This window comes from Plecotus auritus (genome assembly GCF_963455305.1).
Source record: "Plecotus auritus genome assembly, chromosome: 6".
NCBI classification, from domain to species: domain Eukaryota; kingdom Metazoa; phylum Chordata; class Mammalia; order Chiroptera; family Vespertilionidae; genus Plecotus; species Plecotus auritus.
In genome coordinates this window covers 24,707,899-24,718,961 of record NC_137773.1, presented here as the reverse complement: position 1 = coordinate 24,718,961, position 11,063 = coordinate 24,707,899, and the positions used below count along the sequence as shown (strand labels likewise).

The window sequence follows — 11,063 nt, the reverse complement described above, 5'->3', positions numbered from 1 at the left end:
TTCACCTGGGCACATTGCACCGCTCTCACAGTCTAATGTAGAAAATCACTATAAATTCAGCCCCATCCTCCCCCACCAGGTGTGAGCTCTGAGCAGAACTGGTGTCATTTAAGCCTGACCTTGAGCCTGACTGAACCTCATCTTGCTTTCTCGGAAGGACTTATTTATTGATTCAGCACAAACCATCCTTCTTGCCCAGTAACCTGTTCCCTGAAAGGCGGTCTGGGTTTGCTCCAAGGACCACCATTAGCTTGGAGCACTGAGTCCCCTTCCCCCTTTTCTCCTCCCTTTCTCACTAATGGTCACCATCAGCTTTTCCGACTCACCCGACAGGCTAAATCCCGACTGATGGAGGTTCCTCACAGGTGGGGTCGGCCGAGTGGGGGAGCCCCGGGTGGAGCCTGCGGGGGTGCCCCCCTTGGGCGTGGTGGTCAGGTCAAACACCGGGCCGTCATACATGCCCCTTGGGACAGCGTGCAGGTCTGCCATCTGTGGCAGAGAAAGCACATCACCATCTATTTCTTTAACAGCTAAGGGTCTGTTCCAGGTGGCACAAATATATCAGTGCATTAAGTGTGTGCAGTGGGAACCAGGAAAAAATGTTATTTGAAGGAGAGAAGGAGTATAAAATAAAGGGGGGTGTATGATGGAATGCTGATGAAGGAGGTAGGTGAAGGGTTCTCTAAGGGTGACCTTTGATCTTAAGGATCCAAGAAGCTTGTATGGGCTCTGGTTAAGGGAGGGAGGGGGCTGGGGGTGCAGAGATGTGGTGTGGAGGGCAGCGTTTCCAGCAGAGGAAACCGATGGCGGAAACATGATATGGAAGAAACACCTGTTCGGCCAGAGCAGAGCAGGTGGGAAGGGTAGTTCAAACTCCAGGCTCCCAGGGCTGGTCTAACCCTGCTGCGTGGAGCCCTCACTTACCTAAAAGTGACCTGAGACTGTAGGGGGTAGGATAGGGAGCTGAAAAGACAGAGTTATGGGCCTCACCCCTAGATCCACCAGGGATGCTCTGCTTGTAATGTGTAGGTAGGTAGGTAAGTAGATGATAGATATATGTGTGTATATGTCTGTCTGTCTAGCTAGCTATTAAATCAGAAATATAAGATTTTACTTGATGCACAGAACCAGCTAGAAGAATTATAAACATGTGTCCCCGTGTACCAGCCCTGGACAGAATGGGACAGGGATGGGTGTGGACTCCTGGTTCTTGTAAGCCTTGGAGAGTTAAATTATTAAATTATCTATCTATCTATCTATCTATCTATCTATCTATATTAACATTATTCTGAATTATAACAATTGTAAATTATTTTAAAGAAAAGCACTATGAAATGGGGGGAAATCATTTGAAAAAACCTTTCTTTGACCAAAACGTTTGAAGACCACTTTCTGTGTGCACTAAATCGGAGCGCGTGTCCCCGGAAGAGACGAGCGCTGTGCATCTCTTTGGTGGGGTCTGGAGCGCAGCACCCCCTCCCGACCCAGGGTTACTGTCCCTGTGGTGCCCGGAGAGGACACAGCCCCTCCCACCCCACCCCGGGCTCCCAGCCTCCTCACCTTCCTCCGGGCTTTAATGCGCTTGTACACATAGTCGGAGAAGGGGCTGCAGGGGGTGAAGCGGCCGGCCCCCTGGGTCACGTGCAGGCTGCCATCCTCCAGCATGATCTTGCCCTGGCAGATGACCACCAGGGGAGCCCCGCGCAGCTCCATGCCTTCAAAGATGTTATACTCCGCAGCCTGGGGACAGGGGCAGGGGCACAGCCATGGGTATGGGCGTGGGAAGGGGAGAAAGGCAAGGTGGTTCTCATGTGCTTGCCATCCTGCCTTCATTGTGGCTAGGACTGGCCAGGTAAGCCACGAAAAGCCTACAATGCATCCACAAGGGCTCAGTGGGCACAGGCCCTAGAGATAGAAGCTCCCCAAGTATAGGCTGGAATTCCTAGCAAAGAGAAGCACCCAGTCCTTATTAAGGTCCCCATGGTAGAAGTAAATTTTGTCACTGACTGTCAGTGTCCAAGGAGAAGCCGGATAAGTATCAGGGAAGCTGTACTTGGCAGCCTTGAGTTGGTGGTTGGGTAGGTGGGTCACATGACCCTTAGGCCCCTGCTAGCTTGAAATGAAATAATGTGATATGACACAATGTCTGACAAAGGCGATCCCCACCAACCAATGGGATTTCTCCCTATCTCCTTCATTTATTCAACTAGTGCAAGGCATCACTGCAAAGTGGTTAAGGGCATCAGTTCAGAACCAGGTTGTCTGTGTTTGAATCCTAGCTTCATTTTCTTGCGGCCTAAATTATTTAATCCCTCGGCACCTCCATTTCCTTATCTACAAAATGAGGATAATGATAGTGCCTGCCTGTGGAAGACTGCTAGGGAGATTGAATGGATGACAAGCACAGTGCCTGAAACATAGGTGCTGAAAAAATATGAGCTATTTTTATTTTATTAACAGTATTAAGCCCCTGTCCGCAAGGTGCTGGGAATTACCTTCCACCTGAAACTCCTCCTGATGACGTCATCAATGCTGGTCACCCCTCCCCTCCCCCCCATTCTTTTTCCTTCTAGGCACAAGGCACCACTGCATTTACTGTCCTCCTGGAGGAAGCTGCGGCTACAGGACGGGCTTTGGCCAATGCAGCATGACAGGAAGTGACATGTTGGGAGTGACATGTTGGGAAAGCTTTTGGAGACCACATGTAGAGATGGCATCTCTATGGGCCTCCGTCCCCCAGTGACTATGGTAGGCAGAGCCCTTCTGCTGACTCATTTTGGAAGGCGGGAGTGAGAACTAAACTGTTGAGGTTGGAAGTCACTGAGAATTCGGGACGGTTTGTTATTGGAACACATCCTAGCCTAACTACCCTGGCACACCACACACACACATCTCTCCTGACCAAGTTCCCTGCACGCATTCCCCGCCCCGACCCACGCCTGCCGGCTCCAGCCTCACCGACTGGTGGTTCTTGGCAGAGACGATCTTTACAGCATCTGGATCCCAGATCACCAGGTCGCTGTCGGAACCCACAGATATTCTTCCCTTGCGGGGGTACAGGTTGAAGATCTTTGCAGCATTTGTGCTCGTCACAGCCACAAACTGGTTTTCATCCATTTTCCCTGTGGCCTATGGAAATATATGTTTTTATTGTCAATGCAGGGCTTCTAAGCTCAGAGCAGGGTGACCATGAAGGCCCCAAAATACAAACAGGAGCCTTTGAGGTTGTGAGCACAGCACCACACCCAACAAGCTTTCAGAACCAGCTGGTCTGTCAGGGTCGCCCAGGCAAAACGATTAAACACAAGGCTTAAGAGGGAAGTTACTGGTCCTGAAGTATGTTCTTTTTCTCTGATTATGTGCATACATTTATTTACTTTTACTCCTTCTAATTCCAATAGGGGTTATAGAGAGTTCACACTAAAAGCCAAGTGATGATGAGCCCATTTTTTAAATATGTGTTTGTATTTGCACACACATAGGATAACTATGGAAGAACCTCACCCAAATGATAACAGTGGTTATCCCTGGGGAGTGGAATTTATGAGTAATTTTTGTGGGGTTTTTTGTGAATGTGTTTTTTTTCAGTGGTTTCCAAGTGTTCTTTATCAAGAAGGTACTATGTTGGTAATATATATATTATTTTTAAACAATTCTAGATAGTGCCAAGATAAACACAGACATACACTCACAGATACCTAACAAGGTAAAAAAATAAAATCTAAGTATATAAGAGAAGAGACAAAAATATTTATCCTTTCTCTCTTCTCAAAACAAAAGGCCCAGGTAAGAAAAAAAGAATTTAGCTTAAAATCTAGCTTCCTGGTAGCCAAAAAGACAAGGGAAACTTGGTGGATTACACTGTATAGATAAATGATGCATCAGGTCATACACATCCTATTGGGCTCTGAAATGAGTGTCTCTAGAGTTTTTAAAACAGAACAGAGGGACATGACCAATGTAAAATATTCATCATTAATTTTACTGAAATCTTTGAGAGAACTTTCATTTGCATGGCTATTCTTTTGGCAGCGTAGATAATGTTAACAAGGAAAATAAAACCAGGCCCTTTTGCCAGAAGACACCGATGCACAGCCTGGCTGCCCTCCCATGACCTGATCCTTACCACAGCCTTGTCCCAGATGACAGACATCCGCTCCTCCACCCCATTGGTGCCTTCAGGAATGGCTGTGAAGTTGTCCTTCCCGATCGCTTTCTGGGCAGTGCTGAAGGTGCAGTGGGCACTGCCAGAGAGCTGCAGGTCCCCACTGGCAAAGGAGGAAAGCTCCGTGTGAATGGGGCAGGTGGCCAGAGGCACCGCAGGGGCCCAGGCTCAAGTGTCTAGTGTCAGCGTTTGGAGTGCCATGACCTGAGTTTGGAATCCTCCCTCTACCTCTTGCCAACTATGTGAACTTGGGTGAATGTCTTCCCTGCCCTGGGACTTGGTTACCCCATCTGGAAAATGAGGGGGTGGGATTAGATCATCTCTTGTGTAACAAAACAGAGGGGACCCAAATGAGTGATGGAACTGATCTGCAGAGAGAAGCAGCAAACAAGTCCCCCATAATTTGGGCTAGGTGGTCACCATGACCAGCTGCTCAAATTTCGGCAAATAACTTAGTCCCTCTGACCCTCAGCTGCTTAATCTGTAAAATGGTTATGAAAGTCCCTCACTCATCGAGTTATAAGGGACAATGAGATCATGTGTGTGGTCTCACCCTAGTGCCTGGCACACAAAACACATAAACTGCTGTTACCATTATAAATGTAATTACTGTAATATTTTTACAAACACAATGGGGAAGAGCCTGTTGTCTGCCCTCCAGACTGCAGGGGAATTCTCAACGTCTTTCCTCACTGCAGACCCAAGTCCAGCTGATGGATGGGCTGCCCTAGGCCTCATCCCACCAGCCCCAGGATGTTTCCATGCAATGCCAGCTGCTTGTCATTCTGGACCAACCTGGCCAGCAAGGAGTTGATGTAGTCAGGAGTGGTCGGGTCAGGACTCAGAGGTGGGGATGTCACAAATGCAGCTGCCTTGGCCCAGTTCTTGCTCCAGTAATGGGTTCCATCTGTGCCAAGGCTGGCAGTGATGGGCTCTCCAAACACCACGTTTCCTACAAGGGGTAGGCAAAGAGTTTGCATAAGGTACTGCTACCCTGGGCACGTCTTAGATAATCATAGCCGCTTTGCCTACTCAAGGCTGTGGCTCTGGAATCAGACAGGCCTGGGTTCAAGTCCACATTCCCACCTTTTCTAAGCCTCTGCTTTTCTAGATGCTAAATGGGGGGGGGGGGGGGGGCGGGGGGGAAGCATTCCTCAGATTACAAGAAGCCACTGCTTGCAAGATACAGTATTAATTCTCAAATTTTGAGGCAAATTAAAATGGAAAGCAAAAGAAAAATATATATATACATCTACACTAATAAAAGAGAAACATGCAAATTAACCATCACTCTGCTACACCCACCAGCCAATCAGAGCAAGTATGCAAATTAACCCAACAAAGATGGAAGTTAATATGCATACACAGATGGGGAGTGAAGACTAAAGACAGCATAGAATGAAGAGGGAGGGAAAGCACAGGGGGCGGGAGGGGTGGCGGTGGTAGGTGGGAAGCCCGCCGGAAGCCCTGTTCTTGCAGGAATCTTCCTGCAAAGGGCCTCTAGTTGATTATAAGATTCACCCTCATTTCAGAAATATTAAACTGTAGCCCGGCCAGCCTGGTTCAGTGGTTGAGCATCAACCTATGAACCAGGAAGTCACGGTTCGACTCCCAGTCAGGGCACATGCCCAGGTTGGAAGCTCAATCCCAGAGTGGGCCATGCAGGAGGCCGCCAATCAATGATTCTCTCTCATCATTGATGTTTCTATCTCTCTCTTCCTTCCTCTCTGAAATCAATAAAAATATATGTTAAAAAAAGAAATATTAAAATATAGAATAGATCTATCCTAGAATTGATGAAACAAAATAATGTCTACTTCCCAGGCTTGTGAAAATATAAGGATTTGGCATGTACAAAATGTCTGCCACAAAGGATATGCCCAATAAATCTAATTTCTTTATACCTCCTCCTCCTTCCCACTGTAGGGCTCCAAAGCCCCAAATGTGCCCATGTCACTGGGAACCGCTAGATCCTGCTGCTCCAAGGACATGCGTCGGTTCCACAAAGTAAAACGCACCCCATGGATTAGAGGCTCTCATGATCTTTTCCATCATGCCTATTACTCCCTAACCCAAGGCAAGGAATGATTTGCTCAAGGACCCCCAATAACCTGGGGCACATCAAAGATAGGCTCGCTTCTTGGTCCCTATGTCTGGAATTAGGGACTTAAATACAAATCAAGGAGAAGAAGGATATTGGGAAATATACTGATCTAAGCTTCTGTCTGACTTCTTAAAGAAGGGACAGTGATACAGAAGGTGGGTTGGTACCAAGATTCTCTGAGCCAGGGTCCTGGGCTAGAGATGGCCTGCCTTGCCCTGCGCTTCTTTAGCTTTGGTTCTTCATCTTCTACATTCAAGTTCCCCACAAGGTTGAAGTTTAGCGAGGCTCTGTGGCCAGGATTATAAATAGGTGTTTGCCTTGCTCCAACTGTTATCAGTTGATTTTGGTTGAAATTCTGCATAAGGAAGAATTCTAATAATGCTTCTGGCTTCACTAGAAAAGACTCAGGATCAATTAGTGATGTCTGCCGTGGGCAAAAGAAGGAAGCAATAGCAACGATTCATACAGGAGTGGGCAAAAGTAGGTTTACTGTCATGAGTGACATGCTTTTAAATTACTAAAGCTACTGTGGTAAACATAACCTGCGTATCTTTTTCCATAGGAGAAACTGTAAACCTACTTTTACCAACCCCTGTATATGACTCCCCAGCTCTTGGGGATGACAGTAAAAAAGGATCTGCACATGACTACTGAGAATTTCAAGGGCTCTCCAAAAATATTTACCAAACTAAAGCACACAGGGCCACAAAGAAATGAAGAAATGAAAGCCAAGGCAAGCACTCAAGTACCATTAAGAGAAATGACAACTTTAAAAGTGGAAGAACCCTCCCTTTGGACTATTTATACATGGAAGAGTAGGAAAAGCAAAGACTGGCATTATACCTGGGCTTCAATACTAGCTCTCCAAACTGGGAGAGAGCTGGACAAGGTGAGCTTCCATTTCCTTTTCTGAAACTGGGAGTAATAATGCCTATTTCTCAGGGATTTTTGAGAATTTTACATCATAATAAATTTAAAGTACAAGCATACCTCATTTTACTGCACTTTGCAAATACTGTGTTTTTGACAAATTGAAGGCAAAAGCCTCCACTAGCAAAACAATTATGACTTGATGTCTCAGAGGATGGTTAGCAATTTTTAGCAATAAAGTATTTTAAATTAGGGCATATACATTGATTTTTAGACATAATGCTATTGTACACTTAATAAGCTACAGGGTAGTGTAAACATAACTTTTATATATACACTGGGAAACCGAAAATTCATGTGTAATCTGCTTTATTGCGATATTTGCTTTATTGCGGTGGCTGGGAACCAAATCCGCAACATCTCCGAGATATGCCTGTACTAGTATTTATCTCGGTGCAAGATATACAGTTGGTCTTCATAAACTGTAGTTCCCTAATATTAATTCTGAGCAGCAGTGCTGAGCTGCTAAAGAGCACTTGGTGATGCAACACACGGGGGCTTATAGAGTAACCTGCTCAGCAGGCAGGAGGGAACCCTACTACCCTCTGTCTTCCTGTCCGAACGCCCTGGACTCTCCCCCAGGGAATGACAGCTCATGCGAGGCTTATTGGCTTCAATCTCAGCAGCCAGTTTTTTGTCATTGAAATGATATAACCCTTCCATCCTAGAGACACACTGTCCTTGTCCTTGCCGGCGAATCATGACCCAAAAGGCCAAGGGTGAGGAATTTTTCCACACGAGGTTTAAAACGAGACCCAGTATATCACTGAAGCAACTCTGTCCTGGGCCCCCCCACCCCCCGCCCCGGTCATCCTGAGAATGGGTCCCAGGCAGGACACAGCCATCGGCAGAAGGTACCGGTATGAGGATGGCTATGGTAGTGGGTCATGGGAAGAGGTGTGGGGGGTGTCCCCCGTGCTCTTTTCTTTCTTTTTCTTTTTCTGCCTTTCTCCAAGAAAGGACAAGGAAAATGGGGCTGCTTTCCTGGTTCTCGCCCGATGACTCATCCCTAGTGGAGCAACCACACCATGTCACGTGGAGACACTGAAAAGCCTGGAGAGGAAACAGCAGGCTTACTGGGAGCAGCGCAAGGCAGGAGGTGTCTGGGATCTGCCAGCTAGAAAGACCATCTAGACAATCAGGACGATTCCCTCCCCTTTGCCAGAGGCCACGCAGCCGATCACAGCCGTCAGTCAGCTGGACTATTTCCAGCCACCCCGGTCCCTCCTGTCTGGAGTTTTACAGACCGGTTCCGAGTTTGGTAGATGAATCACTCACTGTGGGTCTCTCCACTTCCAGAACAGCCACAACACACCGTGATCACAATCATACAACTGGGCCTAGTAAATCCTCGCTCCCAACCAAACACAGAGCCCCACACCTCCAGTTCCTCAACCTCTGTTCACAAGTGAGCCCATCAGTCTCCCAGTAAGGACAAGAATGAAAAGCAGAAAAGAAAGCTTTGAAATGAGAGGAAACTTTAGCTTAGCGCAAGGTGAGCGAATGATGTCCAAGTTAACGGCAATGGAGGAAAGTGGCCGAAGGCAGTGGGGACGAAGCCCTGGGTCACGAAGGTCATGCCACCCATACAACCCCTTTTTGAAAAAATAACTTGTGTTGCCCTGTGGGGCTCAGGGGTAGGAACCCTGCCCTTAGCCCTGCCAATCCATTACACCATCAAGAGCAGATACTGGATCAGGGATGAGGCCATCACAGTCCTGAGGACTTGGGCTTGGGCTGTTGGAAGACAACAGGCATTTATTCTTGTCACTATTCGTACCGAAAATAAGGCCACCAGAGAGGCCAGCAGACCCAAGATAGGAGAGTGACAGAACCCTAATCTCATTGTTGAACCCCCTTGCTGTGGCCACGCCTGAAACACCTGCAACCAATAGTTTACTTTTGTTTCTGTAAGTCAGTTTGAGTCGGGTCTCTGACTTCCGCACCCAATATAATTTTGATTAAAAGTCCATTTTTAAAGCTCAGGTAATGTGAACTGACAATGAAAGATAAAAGGGAGGAAAATGAAGCAAGTCTCCAAAGAACTGATTCAAGCTGTGTCATCTGGGGAAAACCACTAACGCTTCCTGAGCCTCTGTTTACTCCTCTGCCCAGTGGGATTAATCCTGGGATCCGGTTATCCAAGGGAATGCAGAAAAGATAAATGCGCTGCCATGGAGGAGGGGCTTCCCAGAGAGCGAGGCAATGAGCAAAACAGGCACCATTTGCACAGGATACCCCGGGAGGAAAGGAGATGTGGAGCGTCAGAGCCCCGAGACCTTTGGGAGCACGAGTCACCTTTTTTCCTGGCTTGTGAGATGAGGTCGGCCGCACTCTTGCTCATGACCTTCGTGACATAGAGAGGGCAGTTGGTTTGGCTGGCGATAGTGATGGCACGGAACACAGCCTCAGCTTCCAGCTGGAAAAAAAAAAAAAGGCCCCTGAAGTCAACAGGAATGGGAGCCTCTCAAAGCCACCACTCCCACCTCCACACACTGAGAACACGGCAGAGGCTAAAAGCCTAGCGCTGAATGCACTGGGTCTAAATCTCACAGAGCGCTTCCTGGCTGTGTACTTGACTGAGCTTCCCAGGGCCTCCGCCCCTCACCTGTGGCGTGGAGATCAGGAGAGGCCAGCGCGGGGCCTGGCACAGAGCAAACGCTGCCTCAGTGCAGCTAGTTTTTCCTTAGCCCCGTGGTCGGCAAACTGCGGCACGCGAGCCACATGCGGCTCTTTGGCCCCTTGAGTGTGGCTCTTCCACAAAATACCACGGCCTGGGCGAGTCTATTTTGAAGAAGTGGCATTAGAAGACGTTTAAGTTTAAAAAATTTGGCTCTCAAAAGAAATTTCAGTCGCTGTACTGTTGATATTTGGCTCTGTTGACTAATGAGTTTGCCGACCACTGCCTTAGCCTATTCTCTCCCCTCCCCGTGATGATCACAAAGGCTACATGTGATGGAAGCCTTTGCTCCCCAATCTTCCCAGGGCAGATTCTCCAGCAAAACGCACTCCCAACACCACTGGTATGAAATAACCAGCCTAGGTGATGAGGCGCCATGTGTCTTCCAATCAGCCGGTGGTCAGTGAAGAGTTAATTCCAGCAGGCACGCCCTATACTAATGTTTCCCAGGCTTCTCCACACAAAGGCTTCTTTTGTTATCAACCTCCTCCATCCCACCCCAATGTGCAATTCATGTTTGCAAAGATGCTAACCAGCCCAGTTCCATTTATTAAGTAAGAAAGCATGCGTTTCCCTTATTTTATTAACAAAGCAGGGTCCTCAAACGGGCGCAGGCTTTCTCAAACGGCCTGGAGCTGAGTTCTGGTTTTGCCACTTAGAAGTGGGGTGACCTCAGGTACCTCAAACAACCACCTAAAGCCTCAGTTCCCTTGTCCATAAAGTGGGGATAATAGAACCTGACTCATATGGCTGTTTCGAGCACTAAAAGAGTTCATCCATGCAAGGCGACTAGCCCACTCCTGGGACGAGGCCAGTGTTCCTTGAAGGGTTGGCTGTTGGTCTTCGTGCTGATGGCAGCTTCCGATTGGTGTGCAAGGGCCTGTGTTATACCCAAAGTTACTACCCAAGTTAGTGCAACTCAGCTCAAAGCAGAGACACTGGCGTGTTTCCATTCAATCGGCAACATTTTGGATGGCTATGACATTCTGGTTAGCCTATGCAGCCCAACCCTTTCAAAAAGACCAAAAATAGCTTGCAGATGCCCGACGCAAACCAGCTCCTGCCTGTGGTGAGCGTGGCTCAGCAGACAGCCTCTTAAGAACTCAGCTGGTCCAGCTGGCATTCCCCAAGCTGCACTTTGTTCCACGTGGATGAGACCGTGGAGGCCACCAAGCCCAGGGAAA

General features: G+C 47.9%; 1 protein-coding gene across 2 annotated transcripts in view; it reads right to left on the bottom strand.

Moving 5' to 3' along the window:
• DPYSL3 (dihydropyrimidinase like 3) overlaps positions 1–11,063 on the bottom strand; it is a 108,706-nt gene that overhangs the window by 4,601 nt on the left and 93,042 nt on the right. For both annotated transcript variants that reach the window (XM_080674228.1, XM_080674229.1), the window contains exons 8-13: positions 9,498–9,618; positions 4,961–5,117; positions 4,127–4,268; positions 2,959–3,129; positions 1,561–1,740; positions 327–489 (exon numbers count right to left, since the gene is read on the bottom strand). In XM_080674228.1, coding sequence (XP_080530354.1) covers positions 327–489; positions 1,561–1,740; positions 2,959–3,129; positions 4,127–4,268; positions 4,961–5,117; positions 9,498–9,618 — 934 coding nt within the window. The remainder of the gene's footprint in view (positions 1–326; positions 490–1,560; positions 1,741–2,958; positions 3,130–4,126; positions 4,269–4,960; positions 5,118–9,497; positions 9,619–11,063) is intronic.